The sequence below is a fragment of the Heterodontus francisci genome, chromosome 4 (genome assembly GCF_036365525.1).
Source record: "Heterodontus francisci isolate sHetFra1 chromosome 4, sHetFra1.hap1, whole genome shotgun sequence".
NCBI classification, from domain to species: Eukaryota; Metazoa; Chordata; class Chondrichthyes; order Heterodontiformes; family Heterodontidae; genus Heterodontus; species Heterodontus francisci.
The window spans coordinates 164728056-164751163 of record NC_090374.1 but is presented as its reverse complement, the minus strand read 5'-3'; the positions used below and the strand labels follow the sequence as shown (position 1 = coordinate 164751163).

Sequence of the window (23108 nt, the reverse complement as noted above, 5' to 3'; positions counted from 1 at the left end):
TACTGCTCCCTCATCCCAGCACAGGCAAAGCAGTTCGTAGAGTGCTGAGTGTATAGCAGGCTTAGCACTCTTGATTATTTGAGGGGTAATGCCGTCCTTCCCAGGGGCTTTTCCGCTGGCTAGAGAATCAATGGCATGACTGAGTTCCGATTTTGTTGGCTGTACATCCAGCTCATCCATGACTGGCAGAGGCTGGGCTGCTTTGAGGGCGGTCTCAGTGACAACATTCTCCCTGGAGTACTAGGTAGTGCTCAACCCAGCGAAGACTTGATGGACCAAACAGTCTAACAGTCTACGATTCTAAGTGACTTAAAAGTGATTTTTTTTTTGAACTGCAATAATAAGGCTGCACAGGTTTTCAAAAAAAAAATCTCCACATTTTGTCTGCGGCTTCTCTATGAAAGACTGATATCAATCAATCTGCAATGATGTATTCTGTAAGTAGTGCTGTGCCAGATGGATATTTCAATATGTCCTTGGATAGAACCATGACTGATGTTTAACCAGGAAATGGAGACCAATTATACTGAGATTGGCAAACTCAGCATGGGTCAGAAATGAAGTCAGGGAGATTCTTGGACATTTTTAGCTAACAGCAGAAGGTCCATTTAATGACCTTTCATATTGGTCTTTTGCAGGTTCGAATCCAGGAACCATTCATACTGTCATATGTAGTTTCTGCAGATTGGGGACAGTTTGAATTTCTGCTGCTGTTACATGGAAGCCAGTAATAGTGGCATCAATGCTATATGCTGATTCCTGAAGTTAGGTTAAAACAGGGACCAGTAGCTTTACTCACTGTTCCATTACAGGAGTTTGTTTACATGTTTTTAATGCATGCTCTGAAATTCGAAGAAAGTGAGGTGTTTTCAGTTGGCAGTATAGATGTTTTTATATTTCCATTGTTTGCTTTCCTCTTTCATTGGCTGCTCTTATATTGGGGTCTATCGACCTTCTACTGTGGTAAAGGGGCTGGAGTTAGCACTATAACTGGTAGGAGCTGACTCATGAATGCCTCAATTTAACAGAACAAATAAAAAAGAAGATAATCACAAGCAACATCTTTAAGAATGCAAGGAAATTGAGTTTTTAAACTGTCCTTGTTGCACCACTGATTCTCAATTTACATCCATTACCGCTATTTAACACATTTGCTTCCTTGTCATTTTAGACTTGACACAAATCAGACATTAGCGGTGTCAGAGCTTCACACTTTTTTTTAACTGTAATGGTACTTTAGAGATTCTCACACCCTGTCGATTGTTTTGAAGCACCCACAAAGCCTGTGAAATAGTCTTGCCTTGTAGATTAGCTCTAGGGGAAATGCCTACTGCATAGGTGGCACTTTCCCTGGTGCCAGCTCCATTTAAAATTGGTGTCTGATCTTCTGTAAATAACTGATCACGAAATTGTGTGCACACATCATGCCAGGCCATTAACTTTGCAGGTACGGATTAACTCATCCTTAAAGGGGAGCAAATTCAAAGGGAGTGTCAAAGAAAATGCCCTATCAACATGGTGACCCTTGAGATTAAGACGTCTTCAGCTCGGGCACTGTGGTGACATCAGTCACGGAACACAAGCTGGAGTGCTTCCATAGCCAAAGCTGGGAGTTTTGACCTCAAGCCAATGTATGTCTTGGATTTAACTGATCCCACAGAGAAGCTACTGCCTGGGAAACCAAATAGCATCTACTTCTCCCATGCAAACTTATAAGATTGCATATAGTGACACCACGATTCCTGACCAGAATGTATAATTCAATCATGCCTAGAGACCATACTGCAATAAGGGTCTAGGATTGATTTTATGCACATAATTTGTATGTAACTAACTTCCACTTGCTGGAGGAATAATCAGTTTGTATCATGTAACTATCCTCCACTCACTGCATTTTGCTGAATAAATAGTCCTGCCTTTATTGGAAAGAGTTGTTATAATTTTGGTCATGAATTCTCTTTCCCCAGTTCATTCAGACTCCTTTTAAATAGACTCTGTAGACTGTTTGCTGTGATGTGCTGTTTAAATAGACTCTTTGCTGGTAAATAGATTTTGTTTGCTTTGCGGTTTGCTGAGTAAATAGACTTTGTTGTAAAGTAAACCATTTGCTGTGAGTTGTCCCAAGTTCCGCCCCACCTCCAATTCATTGGCTAATACAGTGAACTTATTGATTTGGAACGGTATTATTAGTAGACATTCTGAACTTGGAACTGTTGCATTTTGGAAACCAGAAATAATACTACTTCACCACTACTTCATAGACCAAAGATCAGGGAGGTACACAATATCTCTGCAATGCCTCTAGTTCTAAACTTTCTGAGTGGTGCTGTCAAGATCTAGAACTCCTGTTGTACAGCACTTGTAGACAAGGCTTTTATGCATCTTACAAGCAATCATCAAAGTTCTCGCAGTGCATCAGTGTTTTGGGATTGGGGTAGAGATTTGTGGATAATGCATACAGATCTAAAATGTATCCAAATCAAACTGTTAATTGTGTTGCAAAGGTAGAACACAAATACACTGTTGGCACACTGGGGCCAACAATAATCTTTATATTCATTCTATCAGATCACTGTCCAGTATATTATCTGTAACCACACTCCACCACAAAGATTGCTAGTCTATTCATTCGCCTGTCACTACCTACCTTCCTGGCAAGATCCAAGTCCTTCACACAAAAGGCTGTTCAGATGGATTTTCTCCATGCTTTGTACTGACCTGCCCTTTAAGCACCATCTGTGATAAGATGATTTAAGAAAAGAACAAACCAGGGAAGCATCTGCTTACCATGAATCTCAACACACATCCCTCCACAGCCCAAAAGTAGCTATATGAAGGGGGCGCTGTTTTTTGCTGATTGCATAAATCAATTCTCTTCTCATTACACGGAAATGTGATTTTCTGAAATGTTTACCAAAGTTTTGGGGATCCGTTTCTTGCAATGCCATCTACTTTCCTGTGAAAATTATAAATCGGTGGCCTTGGCAAAGAACGAACAGAAGAAACCTACTAACTTTGTCATATGCACAAAGATGTCAGGACAGGAGTCTGCAGAAAGTCTGCACTCTAGTCACATCCACAGTATATGACTCATAAAGTATCAATTACATGATATTGCAGCCTTGAATTTCCACAGGGTTCTCTCGATCTGCTGTAACTTCAGCAGGTGTTTCGCACATTTCCTCAGAATTTTAAAGCCCACTACTCTAGCCAGTGCTGACTTAACTCAGTTGGTAACATTCATCTGAGTTAGAAAGTTGATGATTTAAACACCCCTATGTAAATTATCTCGGCTGACACTTCAGTGCAGTACTGAGAGATAGCTGCATTGCTGGAGGTGCTGTCTTTTTAAAAAGACATTAAATTAGGGCCTTAGCTGGACATAAAAGATCCTATAGAACAGGGTTGTCCAAAGGACGGCCTGCAGGCCACGATCCAGCCCGTCAAATGTTTCCATTCAGCCCTCGGATGTAAACTGTTCCTGGGGCCGTTACTCATCCTCACCGCGACTGGAGATGGAAATTTTCCCATTGTAAACGTCTTCTTACAGAGCTGACTTTTTAAAAAGATCTCTGTCAGTTTCACAGCTGACAGCTGCTGACATCGGGAACAGCCAGACTTTGAGTTTTCTGGCAGGTTCTGACTTTTTTTTCAAAAGGCCCACCAGAAAACCCGAGTCCGTTGGGAAACGGCTGTTCCCAGTATTAGCAGCTGTTGGCTTTGAAACTGACAGCGATCTTTTTAAAAGAACTGACCAACCATTTGCTGAGCATTCCACTCTCTGCAAAAGTGTGAGGGTGGGGGTGGGGGGGGGGACAGAGGGAGAGGCAACAAGAGAAAGAAAGGGCAACAGGGGAGGGGGTGAAGAGTGTGAGGAGGGACAGAGAGAGAGAAAGGGAAACAGTCAGAGAGTGAGGGGGCAGACAGAGAGGGGAGAGAGAGAGTCAGAGTCATTTGCTTGCAGCACAAAAGGAGGCCATTCTGCCCATCTAGCCCATGCCAGCTCTCCGCAGAGCTATGCAATTAGCGCCACTCCCTGGCTTGATCCCTGTAGCCCTGCACGTCTGTTTCTCTAAGGTGGTCATCCAACCTCCTGTCTGTGTCCCCTAGTTCTAGAGGGGAGGGGGGGTGGTAGGGGAGAAGGGTGCAGGGAAGAGAGAACGAGACACACACACATAGAGCGTGGGGAGAGGCGGGAGAGAGACCAAGGTCTCTCCTGAGAGATGAACATCTATCCAGAATACTCATGCAAGCAAAAGCAATGCCAAGTATGTCACTAATTCAGTTTTCAATATGGTGACGAGAAAGTAAGTCAAAAAATTAGTTTTCTCATTTAAAGCTTCTTTACAAAAATGCACATTTGTTGTTGTTTTTATTAGGGAGATACATTTTTAGTACCTTTATCTTTTGAAATTTTCTCACTAGCACCCTAGGCCGAGAAAAAATTGTAATGCAGCCCTCCGCCTGAAAAGATTGGACAACCCTGCTATAGAAGTACTCAAATGAGCTGAATGATCTCCTGGTGATTCAGCCAACTTCATTTATTGACCAATACCACCCCAAAAAAAGCTTATCTGTTCACTCTTTGGTCTTGGGACCTTACCGTACTTATATTGGTTGCTGCATTTCCCTACATAGCACTGACTCCACTGGACCATTGGTTGAAAAGCTCATTGAGATGTACGTAAATGCACATCTGTTCTTTCTTATTTAACCACTAGGCCCTGATACTGATCATCAATATTGATAGTCAAGTTTAGTTACTCTTTTACCTTTATCACAAAGGATAGTTTGCTTGTCAAAGAAATGTAGCATACAGTTGTGAAATCTGTCGCACAAACGTGCTATCTTACAGTGTGAGTGAAGCTACATAGATTAGCTGCCAACATATTAATATAGCTGGGAGCTGTACAACAATGCATTGACTCTACAAAGCATTTAATAATTAAACAAAGATATAAATGAAACTAACAGTGTCAAGTAAGTGAAATGAATCAGCATGCTTGCAATTACGTCTGTTTATATCACTTCAGTGGTTTCTTGAGGCCCTGGAGCTCTTGTTTTTCATTTTGTTAGGTTTATGATGAAAAGCTGACAAAATTTTTGTTTTCCATTCCTGCTGACTCTTAAGATTAATGTATCTCTTTATAAAACAATGTGCAAAAGGGAAACACAGTGCACTATTATCCAAGGGGGAGGCTTCCTAGACATGGTAGCAGTGTAATTACACTTAACAGGAAAATGCCGAGTTGCAACACCAACAAGTTTCACCACCCATTTTCTTTATTGCAAGTGCTTAGCATGCGTGGACTATGGCAGGCAGTTGTAATGAACTGCTGTACTTGTCAGGTGTTTTGTGAAGCCCAAAATGAATGAGAAGTTGCAGATTTCTTGTGGTTTTCAACATTCCACTGTTACTCTGCAAGATGATAAATGTGATCTTCAGTTGCCCTCAGAGATGCAGTATTGCCATCTTTAAAAAAAATCACTATGTTGGGGATGGGGGCAGATAGGTTTACAGTCTTTTGATGTTTTCCACCTCTGTTTAAATGGTGAATTTTGATGGCATTTGAACTCCTAACTGTGGGAAGTTAGCATCTGATTGCTTTGCGCCAGAGAAATGATCAGATAGTTGGAAATCCAAGATACTTCAAGAAGCTTGTTGATCTCCGGCAAACTGTCAAGCATAGGAACTCATTAACATTTGTTCTTTAATCCATAATGAGATGCTACATCTTTTGACCTTTATTTTTCTGAAAGAAGTACCAATGGCAAAAGACATTTTTCTCATGTAGTTGTCACAAATCTGAACCTTGTTTTGCTCCTAATTAAAGAAGCCTGATGGCTGCTTCTGAACAGAGATCAGTTTAGGCCACTGGCATAAATTGCTGACAGTTGTCTTGATATAAATAGCAAGTGTTTTCTGTAATCAAAAATTGTTTCATTATTTTGAATTTCTAGTTTCTTAAAAAAAAAAATTGGGGTTTGCAAACTTGTTACTGTGGTTTGAACCTTAGCAGACACAAATGTGTCTTCTATTTTTTGGGTTATGGCATCCTGTGGTAGTCCACGTTTGGGTGATGTGATTTTTATTTTGTAATATTAGAGATTAGTATTAGATATAATGAGTCTGTCTGATAACCTCACTCCAAAAGAATTAATGGGTTGAAAGAGGGAGTATGTTTTGGTTTTACTACTGTTGAATTTTTCTATCTGGTGACATGGAATGCTCCATTTCTTTCCAATTAACAATTGCGCCACATACATCACACCATATTTCAAAGCTTTATGGGGATGGAAATGGCCAGAGCTTGCCATTCAGAGACAAAACCCTTCTTCAACAAGGATCAGAGCACTCTTATTTATATGTGTAGTTGCTCTTTCAAAGAGTAGCGGATCTTTTAGAAAATGTTTTCAACTTATTTTACCTCATTTTTTGAAGTATTTGTGTGTTTGCACTTATATTCATAAATAATTGGAAATATATTGTTTTAACACACAATCTGAGCTGAGTTTGATATTTCAATGTGTGTGGTAGTGCTGTGTTTAATTAAGTAAACAAAAGTATTACGAATAGGAGACTTGCTAATCTTTAGGTGATACTATCCTACAAGGGAAGATTACTGAAAGGGTGCAGTTTCCAGACCTTACGATACAAGGCCCAGTTCCAGGAATTGCTGTTGAGATATTGAGAACCAACAGTTCTATATAATACTGTGTTTAAAAAAAAAAGCAAATTGCAATGGGTAGATGGTCTCCTTATATTCTGCTTAGCCCAGTCTTTGCAATAAATAAGACAGGAATACAGCTAATTCCCAAGTGACTGCCAGTGTCTGGTGTCACCAATTGCGCAAGGCACCAGAGACCCCACTAGGATATGTCTCACTGCTAATTTTCACTTTGAAACCTCTGCTTGGCAGTTCAGTGTCCATGTCCTCAGATCGGAACTGAGTGGAGCAAGAGTAGAACTGATATTCACCCCAGAATTTGGCCTATGCATGCTCTGATGCCATGTTATCTATTGACACATCGATAGCTTGCATATTTATTTCCTTGTGCGTTTAATAACCACCTGACTGTTCCTTCCTAATCAAATATGGATGGCACAGTGAATTGGAACATATGTATAAACCGAGCCTGCATTACTAGATCAAATATCAATTCTGGATATAAAGATCATTAGAGAAGTTGGGCTGCTGTAATCCTACAGATTGGGGGGAACAACACAGATTGGTGTTTAATTTACATGCCAGTTTGGTTCAGTGGTCACTTTCTCACCTCAGAGTCAGAAGGCTGTAAGTTCAAGCCCCATTCCAGAGATAGAGCACATCACCTATGCTGACAATGAAGTAATGAAGTTGGAGATGCTGTCTTTCAGATGAGACATTAAATTGAAACCCATCTCCCTGCTCAAATAAAGTAATGATCCTATGGCACATTTTCAAAGAGAAGCAGAGAGTTCCTCCTGGCCAGTATTTATCCCTCAAGCATGACCACCAAAGCAGATTAACTGGTCATTTTTCTATTTGTTCATGGGATGCGGGCATCGCTGGTTAGGCCAGAATTTATTGTCCATCCCTAATTGCCCTTGAGAAGGTGGTGATGAGCTGCCTCTTGAACCCCTGCAGTCCTTGGAGCATAGGTACACCGACAGTGCTGTTAGGAAGGGAGTTCCAGGATTTTAACCCAGCAACAGTGAAGGAACGGCGATATAGTTCTAAGTTAGGATGGTTTGTGGCTTGGAGAGGAACTTGCGGACAGTGGTGTTCCCATGCATCTGCTGCCCTTGTCCTTCTAGGTAGTAGAGGCCGCTGGTTTGGAAGGTGCTTTTGAAGGAGCCTTGGTGAGTTGCTGCAGTGCATCTTGTAGATGGTACACACTGCTGCCACTGTGCATTGATGGTGGAGGGAGTGAACGATGAAGTTTGTGGATGGGGTGTCAATCAAGCGTGCTGCTTTATCCTGGATGGTGTCAAGCTTCTTGATTGTTGCTGGAGCTGCACCCATCCAGGCAAGCAGAGAGCATTCCATCACACTCCTGATTTGTGCCTTGAAGATGGTGCACAGCATTGTCGTCGTGAGGTGAGTTACTCGCCACTGAATTCCCAGCCTGTGACCTGGTCTTGGAGCCACAGTATTTATGTGGCTGGTCCAGTTCGGTTTCTGGTCATTGGTAACCCCCAGGATGTTGATAGTGGGGAATTCAGCAATGGTAATGCCATTGAACATCAAGGGGAGATGGTTAGATTCTCTTATTTGAGAAGGTCATTGTCTGGCACTTGTGTGGTGTGAATTTTACTTGCCACTTATCAGCCCAAGCCTTGATGTTGTCCTGGTCTTGCTACATATGGACACAGATTGTTTCAGTATCTGAGAAATCACGAATGGTGCTGTACATTATTTAATCATCAGCAAACGTCCCCACTTCTGGCATTACGATGGAGGGAAGGTCATTGATGAAGCAGCTGAAGATGGTTAGGCCTAGGACACTACTTTGAGCAACTCCTGAAGTGATGTCCTGGACTGAGATTATTGACCTCCAACAACCACAATCATCTTCCTTTTTGCTAGGTATGTCCCCAACCAGTGGAGAGTTTTTCCCCTCTGATTCCCTTGGACTCCAGTTTTGCGAGAGCTTCTTGATGCCATACTCTGTCAAATGCGGCCTTGATATCAAGGGCAGTCACTCTCACCTCACCTCTTGAGTTCAGCTCTTTTTTTTGTCCATGTTTGGACCAAGGCTGTAATGAGGTCAGGAGCTGAGTGGCCCTGGTGAACCCAAACTGAATGTCAGTGAGCAGATTATTTCTGAGCAAGTGCCGCTTGATAGCAGTGTCAACGACCCCTTCCATCACTTTGCTGATGATGGAGAGTAGATTGATGTGGTGGTAATTGGTCGGGTTGGATTTGTCCTGCTTTTCGTGTATAGGAGATACTTGGGCATTTTTTCACATTGCCGGGTAGATGCCAATGTTGTAGCTATACTGGAACAGCTTGGCTAGAGACACAGCTAGTTCTGGAGCACAGGTCTTCAGTACTATTGCCGAATGTTGTCAGGACCCATAGCCTTTGCAGTATCCAGTGCCTTCAGCCGTTTCTTGATATCACAAGGAGTGAATTGGATTGGCTGAAGACTGGCATCTGTGATGCTAGGGACCGCAAGAAGAGGCCGAGATGGATCATCAACTCGGCGCTTCTTGCTGAAGACTGTTGCAAATGCTTCAGCCTTGTCTTTTGCACTGATGTGCTGGGCTCACCCATTGTTGAGGCTGGGGATATTTGTGATGCCGCCTCCTCCTCCTCCTGTTAGTTGCTTAATTGTCCACCACCATTCACGACTGGATGTGGCAGGACTGCAGAGCTTTGATCTGATCTGTTGTTGGATCACTTAGCCCTGTCTATCGCGTGCTGCTTCCACTGCTTCACCAGGCTTTACGCCTCATTTTTAGGTATACCTGGTGCTGTTCCTGGCATGCTGTCCAACACTCCCTGTTGAACCAGGGTTGGTCACCGGGCTTGATGGTAGTGGTAGAGTGGGGGAAATACTGGGCCATGAGGTTACAGATTGTGGTTGAATACAACTCTGCTGCTGCTGATGACACACAGCGCCTGATGCATGCCCAGTTTTGAGTTGCGAGAGTTGTTCGAAATCTATCCCATTTAGCATGGTGGTAGTTCCACATAACACAATGGTGGGTATCGTCGATGTGAGGACTGTGCAGTGGTCACTCCTACCAATACTGTCATGGACAAATGCATCTGTGACAGGTAAATTGATGAGGATGAGGTCAAGTATGTTTTTCCCTCTTGGTTCCCTCACCACCTGCTGCAGACCCAGTCTAGCAACTATGTCCTTCAGGACTCGGCCAGCTCAGTCAGTAGTGGTGCTACCGAGCCACTCTTGGTGAAGTTCCCCACCTGTTCCCTTGCTCCACTCTGTGCTTCTTCCAATTGGTGTTTATCATGGAGAAGCACTAATTCATCAGCTGATGGTGGGGGGGGGGGGGGGGGTTGGGTGGGTGTTGGGGGGTTGGTGGTAGGTGGTAATCAGCAGGAGGTTTCCTTGCCCATGTTTGAGCTGATGCCCTGAGACTTCATGTGGTCTGGAGCCAATGTTGAGGACTCACAGAACAACTCCCTCCCAACTGTATACCACTGTGCCGCCACCTCTGGTGTGTCTGTCCTGCCGGTGGATCCGGTCATATCCAGAGATGGTAATGGTGGTGTCTGGGACATTGTACGGTATAACAGTGTCAGGTTGTTGCTTGACTCGTCTATGGAACAGCTCTCCCAATTTTGGCACAAGCCCCCAGATGTTAATAAAGAGGACTTTGCATGGTCGACAGGGCTGTGTTTGCCATTGTCGTTTCCAGTGCCTAGGTCGATGCTGGGTGGTCTTTCCAGTTTCATTCCTTTCCTTAGACTTTGTAGCAGTTTGATGCAACTGAGTGGCTTGCCAGGCCATTTAAGAGTTGATCCATTGTTGTGGGACTGGAGTCACGTGCAGGCCAGACCGGGTAAGGATGGCAGATTTCGTTCCCTAAAGGACATTAGTGAACCAGATGGGCTTTTACCCCAATCAGCAATGGTTTCATGGTCACCATTAGACTAGCTTTTAATTCCAGATTTATTAATTGTTTTATCTTAACTGCTGGTTATAGGACCTTGCAGTTTGCAATATTGCTGTTGCTTTTTGTTACATAACAGTGACGACATTTCATATATATATATATAAAATGAATCTATTTAATCACAGTCTCACTAAAACTACTGTTACTCCCAGTGTGGAGCATTTTGTTTAGTATGAACTGAAATGTAGGGGAAAACTCACTTCACGGTCCTAATATGCAGCATAAGTCTGAATCACAAAAGGACAATTCCAAGAGAGAGAATTATTTTCTGAAGTCATCCTTTGAAGATTTGAGCCTTTGCTCTTTATTGAGGTAGAGTTAAGTGAGCTTTAGCCTACTTTTATTTAATTCTGCATCTGAACTAGAAATGTTCAAGGATTGGCAGAACTTTGCATATCTCTTCAGTGTCTGGATCTCTCTCACTTGCATCATTGTTCTTTTGTAAACTGAGAGAAGTTTGAACACATGGTTAACCATCACTTTCCTGGAGTATGCAATAATTTGCTGGAAAACCTTTACTTGGCAGTTGGTACCTAAATTCAGTTGTTCATTAATTCAGATACTTGCAGCAACCATAGAACCTTGAAGGTAGCAGGGCATATTGAGAAAGTAGTTCGCAAAGCATATGGGATCTTCAGCTTCACAAATATTGAGTTCAAAAGTAGGAATGTTATGCTGAACATTTATAAAGCTCAGGTTAGGCAGCAACTAGAACATTTTGTCCAGTTCTGATCACCACACTTTAGGAAGGATGTGTGAGGATCCTTGAGAGGGTACAGAGGAGATTTACCAGAATGGTTCCAGGGATGAAGGATTTTAGCTACAGTGTTAGGTTGGTAAAGCTGGGGTTATTCTCCTTGGAGCAAAGGAGATTGAGGGAGAAAGGTGCACAAGATTATAACCGGTTTAGATAAGGTAGACAAAAACTGTTCCCATTAGCTGATGGTACAAGGTCTAGGGGACACAGACTTAAGGTTTTGGGGAAGGGATACAAGGGGATGTGAGGAAGAACATTTTTAGGCAGTGAGTGTTAATGACCTGGAACTCGCTGCCTATGAGGGTGGAGGAACCAGAGATGATGATTGATTTCAAAATGAAATTTGATGGGCACTTGAAGGTAATAAACTTACAGGGTTACGGGGATAAAGCTGGGGGATGGAACTGATTGGCTGCTCTACAGAGAGCTGGCATGGACTTGATGGGCCAAATGGCCACCTCCTGTGCTGTAAATGACTCTATGACTTTCGAACACTATAACATGAGGGGCAAAAAGTGAGCACGTAATTAGCTCCCCTACACTATGGCATTCCATGTATAGAAAGAAAACTAGATCCTGGGGAAGCATTATTTATCCCCACAGTTATTCAAGGACAAGACCATTATAGGCCCTTATTCAGGAGCATTCTACACAGAATTCTGTCTTTGATCTTTTTGTTAATTGTTTTGTTCCTTGCAAAAAGAGTTGGGAATGTTGTGCTACAAGAAGGCCTTGGAAGTCTAGTTTACCACATCAGTTATCTAGTTACACCATCAGAATACTGCTTGAGATGGGATTATTCCCAGTTGTGCTTTCAATTTAAGCTTACATGTGAAGGACTAAACTGAGTGGAGTTACAATGTAGCTATAGTAGATAGAGTGTCCTACATTTCATTTACATATGTATACCAACAGAGATCCCAAAACCCTAGCCACTCCATTAATCTCATCCCCAGTGTTATCTCAATACCCCACATATTGAAAATACGTCAGTGTGACGGTATTAACTATTTTCTATCCATATTATCTTGAAATCCAGAACAGACAAACTCAGACTGGCTAGGAAAGTAGGTAGTTCACGATTAAATTCCACGATTAAATCTGCCTCCACCATCCACCATTCCAGATAGTAACCACTTGCTGCGTTCATGTCACCTGATGAAGGATTACTGACGTAAAATGTTAACTCTGCTTCTCTCCCCACAGATGCTGCCAAACCTGCTGAGTATTGACAGCATTTCTTGTTTTTATTACACAATTCTTTTACCTGATAAGCTATTGGTGGAATGAAGTATCATTCCTAAACTGAAAGGACCAAGCTTTGTAGCTTAATTTTCAGAGTAAATCAGAAAGAGCACAAAGACCAGCATCCCAAGACCCAAGTTCATTTCCAAATCTGATATCCGTCAAGATAACATGGAACAGTAACTGTGAGAGCCCTGTCCATTGGCAAGCTTAACCCGTGGGTTGACTAACAGCAAAGGACAGCTGTGCCGCTCTGTTGAAAGATTGTTTTTGAAATTTGTTCAGTCTGGGAAAGGACTGTAAACACATTGAGAATTATCAGGGATGTGTGTCAAACTAGATTAAGATTTCACATTTTCCATCGAGTAAATGACCAAAGCCCAAAGAGCGTCAGCCCTCAATTTCAGATGGAGAAATTCTTAGAGAAGCCAAAGTAGCAGCTGCTGAGCATTTTACCAGACTTGCAACGCAACATATGTGTCCTTGTAAATTTAGATGAAAGTTAAGTCAATGCTATTCAGGTGCACACTATGTACAGAGCAATCTTTGATGATCCTTTGTGCATTTTATATAGTGTCCCTGTCATTTTGATCATTCTTTTTAAAAAAAAAAGTTTTCCTGCAATCTTCTGCAAAGGGAGCAACTTCTAAAGAGAGTGAGGCAAGGAAAAAAATTACTCATTTTTATCTTTTATATACACAGATGGTTATATGTTTGGCATTTGTTCCTGCATACTCTCGGAACTGTGCCACTTACACGTAAGCAGAAATGAAGAGTAGATTGCATCTTCCTCTATCATTAACCCCAGACGTCCAATGTCCTCCTTGCACCAATATCATACCAGTTTTCTGAAGCACAGTTTTTGTTCTGTTCGAACAAAATACTGTTTTTGAGTAGCTTAATTCTAAACATTCCATAGAATCGTTTTGTGCTTGATGTGTTACACATTTCAGATCCTGGTCTTGTATTCCCCCAGGTTCAGTCTCACCAGTCTCTCCTGTAATTGGCTGAGAAATTGCTGGAGCGATGCATCTTGTAGGGAGCACAGTGAATTGGATTTTTTTTTGTCACTCTTCAGATTTCTTTTTGTACTGCAAATTGCTGGGAATGCTAGTTGATAAAGATGCAACAATGTCTGGGATCTCATGAATGTCTGGTCCAATGTTCTATCCTTAACCAATGAAAGGATATAGAAAGAAACAGAGAAAGTAACGGAGAAGGAAATAGGGTGGTTTCGAGTCAGACTAGATACTGAAAGAGAAATAAAGAGAGGAAAAGAAAGGTTGGATTAAGAGTGAGAGGGAGAAAAGAGACAACAAGGAAAATTAAGAAAATATCAAATTTAAAAGTTCTCTAGTAACAATTTCTTACCTGCAGGAGTGAGACTCCACAGTTTCAGTTCTTCCCTTTCTTAGGCTCAAAATGGAGTTTCATGTCAGGGCCATAAATCATGATATTAAGAGCATCAGTAGAACATGAAATACCAGCACTGAGTGTGTAGTAAGATTCATTTGTGTTCAGGCAGAAGCCCAGCAATTTCTTGACACTCATGGGGAAGTTGACAGTGAGCTGCTGTTTTTGCAAGGCTAACAGTGGAGCAATGTCAACGGTCTAGCAATTTGGGTCGATTCACAACAAATGGCATATTTCTTCCTCACCACGCTTTGTTGTTTTTTTTTATGCACTAATAATGGTGGGCGCTGTGAACTCACCATTATTTTTCCAGCAAGTCCTGGGCCAACAATTCTTGTAACATTAATTACCACACCTGTTAATGAACTAAATCCCTGGACCTAGTCAACACTATAATCTTAGTAAAAAAAAGTTTTATTTATTTGTCTCTCTTCTACTCCATGTTTCTACAAACTGTTTCTGACCCAACTAGAGGGGTAGCCAGAAGTTGACTTCTGACTCTCCCATGTCAGGGATTGTCCATGTGAGCTGCCGATCAAGCATGCTACTGCCCAATTTGTTGTGGTTTCCCTGGCAGCTCCCAACCCCATCCTCTCCTCTTCATTCAAATGCATGTTAGGTGTTACTATCCTAAGACTGTCTTGTCGACTGGAGAAAATCAATTATGTTGTGATATGCAGTAAACACAGTTTTGGACAGAAAGTTCATCTGGATCTAATTTGATTTCCCAAAAGCATGTGTATTGTGTGCATTTGACCCCTTATCAGCTGCATTTTAACTTAACAGTATCCTAAATCAACCCAAAAGTCATCCCAGGCCAATTCTGAAATGTTACAGATGTTGTTCATCTGCTGCAGAGTGAATATGACCATTAGTGTTCCATTTGAAAAATCAAATACTAGTACAGAATTATAACTATTTAAGAAGAGAACAATTCTGATTGAACTCTAAACTTTATCGAGCTACTTATATAATAAAGGTCAGAACAGGCCCTGAGTTCATTAGACTTTTTATTTTTGTTTTAGTATTTTTGTTTATTTATATTGCAGCTACTAGTCTGAGATCATTATTTGTTGTATTGGGCCCACTGCATTTGGGATATTGGTTTCGGTACCCCATTTTATCATGCTTGGCTCAAAGTGTAATTTTCATGCCCGCACAAACTTTTTCTCACAGTTCAAAGCATTAAATCCACAGACACATCTTTTGTTTCCTTACTTGTCTCATTACCACTCCCTTTGGCCCTGCACCACCAACTCTTTGGTCATTCAATCTTACTTATCTTCCACCCTGTCGCAGATTTTCCCTTTTGTTCTTTTTTTTTTCCACCCTCCCCCCCTTTCACTTGCTTAAAACCTATTACATTTCTAACTTCTCCCAGTTCTGATGAAAGGTTGTCGACCTGAAACATTAACTGTGTTTCTCTCCCCGCAGATGTTGTCTGACCTGCTGAGTATTTCCAGCATTTTCTGTTTTTATTTCAGATTTCCAACATCCACCAAATTTTACTTTTGTTTTAGAGTTCAAAGCATTTCCCCAGTTCCTCATCCATCAGCTAAGATATAACTGTTCAGCAAGGACAGGTGTAAGTGTCTGTGCTCTTTTAATATTTAAATCACCAATGATCCCTCTCTGAGCGCTCTCTAATGAAGCTAGACTCTATGCAGTTTCAAATTTCAAGTTGTGTGAGACTATCCCCTTTCAGGGATCTCGTGCCACTTCTCTTTACAATTCAATATTTGGGTACTGGAGAAGCGAAAATCACGTTATGGAAATGCAAAAATTGCAGGATAAGTGGACCCTTAAATCACTTTGCTAGGCTCAGTTTTTCAGTGACATTATTACTGGTGGTTTCAACAGAAATTCAAGTTCTATTTCTGTTGTCTCTTTTGAATCATGTTAATGCCAGCAGAACCCTCTCTAAATAATTTTAAAAGGTATTCTGAAGACAAACTTCCTCTTTAATTAGAACCTGTTTGCTCATCTCCATAAGTCTGTTTGCTGTGAAGCAATATATCTTTGAAGAAAGCTAACACATTGGCACAACTATTTTAAAAATAGGTGTCTGTGCTTCTTAATGGCACCAGTGTCAAATTCACTTCAACACTCCACATGCACCTTTTTGAAATACATTTCTGATCGTCCATTACTCAACATACCTTTCCAATGCTGCCTTCAAATGGGTAACGCAACGGTATTTATGTGGCTTATGCTTATTAGGGCCCAGTTATATTCTGTCACGTATGGAGGGTACTCCTTTTGTTTCATGTATTTGTGACTGGGACTTGGTATTGAAGAATATGCTGCATTCCAGGAATTATTTGACTAGAATTGGCAATAACGAATTCTTCTATCTTCCTTTCCAGGTGTAATAACCGTACTCAATGCTCAGTTGTAGCCGGACCAGATGTCTTTCCAGATCCTTGCCCAGGAACCTACAAGTATCTGGAAGTTCAGTATGAATGTGTTCCTTACAGTAAGTGTGCTTCTGTGTTTGGTACTTTCTTCTATCGGACATTCTGCTTTGTTTTTCTCCAGAAAGTTGCCATGAGTTGTTATGTAGAGTCGTATACTCACTTTGGAACATACCATGAAGTAAAATGTGTTCTGCAGCACTGTACATCGCACAGAGCAATGACACTTCAGAGTGAGAGACACACCTTTTGTGAATTGGCTACTCAATTCTGCTGCCATTTTTTTTATAAAACTAAAACTATTTAAAGAAAATATGAAGGAGGGAGGGGAGGGAGTGTACTTCAAGTACACATCTGAGTGATATACACCTGTTTTTTTAAAAATCTGGACCAATTAATCTATTCATCCATTTCATCTGTGATATTTAGTAAAATTTTGAACTGCACAGCAGTACCTCAATTACTGGGCAGTGCAACTGTGCAAAGGGAACTTCTATGTTTATGATGGTGTTGCTGCACTGTGGACTCAGAGCCACTACACAATTCTGTTTTTTTTTCAGGCTTCTTGTATTCTGATATGCCATTAAAAAATACATTTCTTCTGCAATGCTAACCATTGCATCAAAATTTAATATGTGGATGATCCAGCCCGCAGGCTGGATTCTCTATTCAATGAGACTAGCCATTGTATAAAAAGTGTCACTTCTTGTCTTGAATAAATTGAAACTAAATTTAGCAGGAAAGTAATGACGATAAATGTGCCAAGTGTCTTCTCAGCTAGAATAAATACTTGTCTGTTTCATTCATCCCTAAACTGGTATTCCAGCAACTGAAAAATCCCTTTGTTTCATTCCATCAGTAGGAGATGCATTTTTCCAATAATCGTTGTCTGATTTAGACATCTCCATTGTGTGAGTGTGTGTGTGTGTGTGTGTGTCTGTGTGACTGTGTGTGCCTTTTTGAGAAATCAATTCTAATTTGGCGCAGTGATGATGTGATCTGGCACCTCCTGTTGTGATGGCTGGCTATTGCCAGGTTCCTGACATGATTGCTAATAGCACATGCTGAACAAGAATCCTGATGCGTAAGTGGAAGATGCGACAGTAATTAGTTTAATATGGCTCTATAAATGATTAATTCTACTCTTAAAATAAACCTGTTTGTTTTATCAATTGATAGTGAGCTTGAGAAATCAGTTTTATATCTATAAAATAGAACATATTGCATATATTCCAAGATGTTTAATTGATTGCATTGTGAAGGGCAGTAATTATTTAACAAAGTGAGATAGAGTGACCTAGTTAACCAGTAGATTGTGACTTCAGGGAGCTGGGGTACATGAATAATATTTTACATGGCATGCAAAGGAGAACAGAACAGGATGTGATGTACCTAGATTGAGGATAGATTATCAGGCTGTTAAGTGCTTGTCCAAATTTTTCAGTTGGATCTCATGTCCATCGACCAGTACTCCTTCCCTCTCAATTCGAGGAGATCTGCAGTTAATTTAGGTGGCTTCTTCCAAGAATTCCTCTCTGATCCCTCATCGACAATCGGGCAAATCCCAGAAAGCCGCAAATCTGTTAGTTATATTGTGGAATAATTTATCTTACTTTGCATGGATATAATATCGTTTTCCAAAAATCCGTCTAACACCTTGAAAGGACTGTTGAATCAGTTTTTGCTACTGCCTCCATAGGTCAACCACCCTTGGAGAAATTGTACATCCACATGTATTGACTTCCACCATTACCTCCTGCTTTTTCAGTGCGCAGCCCCAGTTCTAGCTTGTCTCATCACCTAAAGCTATCTTCCATTTTGTCAACACCCATAATAATTTTAACTGCTTGATTCCATGTAAGGCTACGCCTCCCTTGATTGGCATTGAGATTTTTCAAAAGTTAAAGTAGTAAGATGTCGCAACTGAAAATAATTTTAAGGAATGTCTCTACTGCCAATGGCATCTCCATTTGAAGCAGTTTTTACAGAAATGTCGATACAAACAAGGAGAATTAATGAGTAGCTTGTAATCATCCACTTAGTAGTTGCCCTACCCAATTTTGAAACTGAGCCATACACAGCTGATCATGAAATTATCTTATTTGTTGTAGGGCTGTTAAAATTTGCATCAGTAGCCCTGAGCTAGCGTGAAGCTAAAAATCCAGGTTTTCTTCTCCAATTATCCAGTAACCACTGCTGGGAAGTATGTTGCATTAAGAGAAAAATGTCTACGATATGTCCTCTCCCTTCTTGACAAGTGTACTGTCAATCCTGAGTGAATAAAATAATAAAGATGTAAAATAAAGGATCTGGACGTCGCAATTTAAAGAGGACCAGGCAGGTAGTTTAGGAGTTCTCTGAGTCCATCTCATTATCCAGCCAATATTCAATTCTGAATAATGGTGTGAACGATAGTTCCTCAGGGGAGTGCAGCCAGAGCCAAGTCCACGACGCCATGGCACGACTCAGCTCTACAGGGGGACTGGAGAAAGATTGGGTAAGCAATTGCGATAGGGGATTCAATAGTTATGGGAACAGGCAGGCATTTCTGCAGACGCAGACATGATCCAGGATGGTATGTTGCCTCCCTGGTGCCAGGGTCAAGGATGTAACTGAGCAGCTGCAGAGCACTCTGAGGTGGGGAGGGTGAATAGCCAACGATCATGGTCCATACCCGTACCAACGACATAAGATAGAAAGAGGGATGAGATTCTGCAGGCAGATTTTAGGGAGCTGGGGAAGTAACTATCACGCAGGACCTCAAAGGTTGTAGATTACTCCTGGTGCCAAGTGCTAGTGCGTACAGAAATAGGAGGGTAGAGTAGATGAATGCATGGCTGCAGAGATGGTGCCGGAGGGGAGGGCTTTAGATTACTGGGACATTGGGATCAGTTCTGTGGGAGATGGGACCTATACAGGCTGGACGTGTTGCACCTGAACAGAGTTGGTACCAATATCAATACCACAGAGGGGACCCCTCCAAGGTACAAGCCACTCCACTGCAGCTGATTCCCTCCACACCCCCCCACCCCGGTCAACCGACCACCCTCTTGCCTCGCCAGGGCACGGCCAGTTGTCCTCTTCGAGGCCCCACACTCTTACCTCTATTTCAGGGCCTCTTCTATTGCTGCTCTTCATGCTGGTTGCAGTCCCAACAGTGGCTACCGCTACTGGTGGCACTGCTGGGACTGGGAGCTGCCGGCCCACTGATTGGCTGGCAGCTCTTGGAGGTGGGACTTCCTGCCAATTAAAGGCCTAAACCATGTAAAATTACTGCGTGGCTTCCAGGTCCAGCAGAGGCGGGCTCACCCCCAACTTTTTGGCTGGTGGGTGGGGCCTCCGTCACCAAATGAAATTCTGGCCAAGGTTTTTCGGGAAAGATAAGCAAGGAAATAAAGGAGGATGGATGGCAGTATTCATTAAGGGTGATGTTACAGTGATGGAGAGGGAGAGTCTCCAAGCGGGGTCAAGGACTGAATCTATTTGGTTAGAACTAAGGAACAGTAGTGGTACCATTGCACTGCTGGGTGTATTCTATATGCCACCCAACTAGTTGGAAAGATATAGAGGAACAAATTACAGAGGTGCAAGAATTGCAAAGTAGTTATAATGGGGGACTTGAATTATCCTATAGATTGGAAGAGTAATAGTTTAAAGGGCAGAGAGGAAGAAGAGCCTATGCTAATATAATAAAAGCAAAATACTGCGGATGCTGGAAATCTGAAACAAAAACAAGAAATGCTGGATTCACTCAGCAGGTCTGGCAGCATCTGTGGAAAGAGAAGCAGAGTTAACGTTTCGGGTCAGTGACCCTTCTTCGGAACTGACAAATATTAGAAAAGTCACAGATTATGAACAAGTGAGGTGGGGGTTGGGCAAGAGATAACAAAGGAGAAGGTGCAGATTGGACCAGGCCACATAGCTGACCAAAAGGTCACAGAGCAAAGGCAAACAATATGTTAATGGTGTTTTGAAAGACAAAGCATTAGTACAGATTAGGTGTGAATATACTGAATATAGAACATCAGCAAGTGCAAACCTGAAGAAAAACAACCTGAAAAAAACAGTGGGTAAGCAAACTGAACAAACTAAGATGAAATGAAATAAATGCAAAAAATGTAAAAAGGAATGCAAAAAAAAAGGAAGAAAAAATAACTAAAAATGACTAAAAATGAAAGTAAAGTGGGGGGCTGTCATGCTCTGAAATTATTGAACTCAATGTTCAGTCCGGCAGGCTGTAGTGTGCCTAATCGGTAGATGAGATGCTGTTCCTCGAGCTTGCGTTGATGTTCACTGGAACACTGCAGCAATCCCAGGACAGAGATGTGAGCATGAGAGCAGGGGGGAGTGTTGAAATGGCAAGCAACTGGAAGCTCAGGGTCCTGCTTGCGGACTGAGCGGAGATGTTCCGCAAAGCGGTCACCCAGTCTGCGCTTGGTCTCCCCAATGTAGAGGAGACCACACTGTGAGCAGCGAATACAGTATACTACATTGAAAGAAGTACAAGTAAATCGCTGCTTCACCTGAAAGGAGTGTTTGGGGCCTGGGATAGTGAGGAGAGAGGAGGTAAATGGGCAGGTATTACACCTCCTGCGATTGCAAGGGAAGGTGCCCTGGGACGGGGACGAGGTGGTGGGGGTAATGGAGGAGTGGACCAGGGTGTCGCGGAGGGAACGATCCCTTCGGAATGCTGACAGGGGAAGGGAGGGGAAGATGCGACTGGTAGTGGCATCACGCTGGAGGTGGCGAAAATGGCGGAGGATGATCCTTTGGATATGGAGGCTGGTGGGATGAAAAGTGAGGACAAGGGGAACCCTGTCACGGTTCTGGGAGGGAGGGGAAGGGGTGAGGGTAGAGGTGCGGGGAATGGGTCGGACACGGTTGAGGGCCCTGTCAACCACAGTGGGGGGAAATCCTCGGTTGAGGAAAAAGGAGGTCATATCAGAAGCACCGTCATGGAAGGTAGCATCATCAGAGCAGATGCGTCGGAGACGGAGAAACTGGGAGAATGGAATGGAGTCCTTACAGGAGGTAGGGTGTGAAGAAGTGTAGTCGAGGTAGCTGTGGGAGTCAGTGGGCTTATAATGGATATTGGTAGACAACCTATCCCCAGAGATGGAGACAGAGAAGTCGAGGAAGGGAAGGGAAGTGTCAGAGATGGACCATGTAAAGGTGAGAGAAGGGTGGAAATTGGAAGCAAAGTTGATAAAGTTTTCGAGTTCGGGGCGGGAGCAGGAAACGGCACCGATACAGTCATCAATGTACCGGAAAAAGAGTTGGGGGAGGGGGCCTGAGTAGGACTGGAACAAAGAATGCTCGACATATACCACAAAAAGACAGGCATAACTAGGACCCATGCGGGTACCCATAGCGACACCTTTTACTTGAAGGAAGTGCGTGGAGTTGAAGGAGAAGTTGTTCAATGTGAGAACAAGTTCAGCCAGGCGGAGGAGGGTGGGGGTGGATGGGGACTGGTTGGGCCTCTGTTCCAGGAAGAAGCGGAGAGCCCTCAAACCATCCTGGTGGGGGATGGAGGTGTAGAGCGATTGGACGTCCATAGTGAAGAGGAGGCGGTTGGGACCAGGAAACTGGAAATTGTCAAAATGACGTAGGGCGTCAGAAGAGTCACGGATGTAGGTGGGAAGAGACTGCACCAGCGGAGAAAAGATAGAGTCTAGATAGGAAGAAATAAGTTCAGTTGGGCAGGAGCAGGCTGACACAATGGGTCTGCCGGGACAGTCCCGTTTGTGGATTTTGGGAAGGAGATAGAAGCGGGCTGTCCGGGGTTGCGGGACTATGAGGTTGGAAGCTGTAGAGGGAAGATCTCCAGAGGAGATGAGGTCAGTGACAGTCCTTTGGACGGTGGCTTGATGTTCGGTGGTGGGGTCATGGTCCAGAGGGAGGTAGGAAGAGGTGTCTGTGAGTTGGCGTTGAGCTTCTGCAAGGTAGAGGTCGGTACGCCATACAACAACAGCACCACCCTTGTCTGCAGGTTTGATGACCATGTCGGGGTTAGACCTGAGAGAACGGAGTGCCTCAAGTTCAGAGGGGGACAGGTTAGAGTGAGTGAGGGGGGCAGAGAAATTGAGACGACCAATGTCTCGCCGACATTGCCTATGCAGTGTTTTCAGGAGAATTTTCTAGATCAGTATGTTTCTACCCGGCTGAAGAAGGAGGCATTGCTGGATCTGGTTCTGGGGAATGAGGTGGGTCAAGTAGATCAAGTGTCAGTCAGGGAACATTTAGGAGACACTGATCAAAGTATCATAAAGTTTGGGGTAGCTGTGGAAAAGGACAAGGAGAAATCCAGAGGGAAATTAATTAATTGGGGCAGTGCCAATTTCAGTGTTGTGAAAACTGATCTGGTCCAGGTAAATTGGAATCGAAGGTTGACAGGCAAAATGTAATAGAACAATGGGCTGCCTTTAAGGAGATAGTTCGGGTACAGTTCAGGTACATTCCCATCAGGTAGGACAAACAAAGCCAGAACTCCCTGGATGAAAGAGATAATGAAATGAAGCAAAACAAGGATGCATATGGCACATGTCAGGTGGATAATACAAGTGAGAGCCAGGCTGAATATAGAAAATTCAGAGGGGAAGTGAAAAAAAAATGATGTGAAGAGAATATGAGTAGAGACTGGTAGCTA

General features: G+C 42.7%; 1 protein-coding gene across 8 annotated transcripts in view; it reads left to right on the top strand.

Moving 5' to 3' along the window:
- The window catches only part of adgrl3.1 (adhesion G protein-coupled receptor L3.1), a 713955-nt gene that overhangs the window by 399097 nt on the left and 291750 nt on the right, over nucleotides 1-23108 (top strand). For all 8 annotated transcript variants that reach the window (XM_068030477.1, XM_068030472.1, XM_068030479.1 and 5 more), the window contains one exon: nucleotides 16412-16521. In XM_068030477.1, the coding sequence (XP_067886578.1) occupies nucleotides 16412-16521 (110 nt within the window). The remainder of the gene's footprint in view (nucleotides 1-16411; nucleotides 16522-23108) is intronic.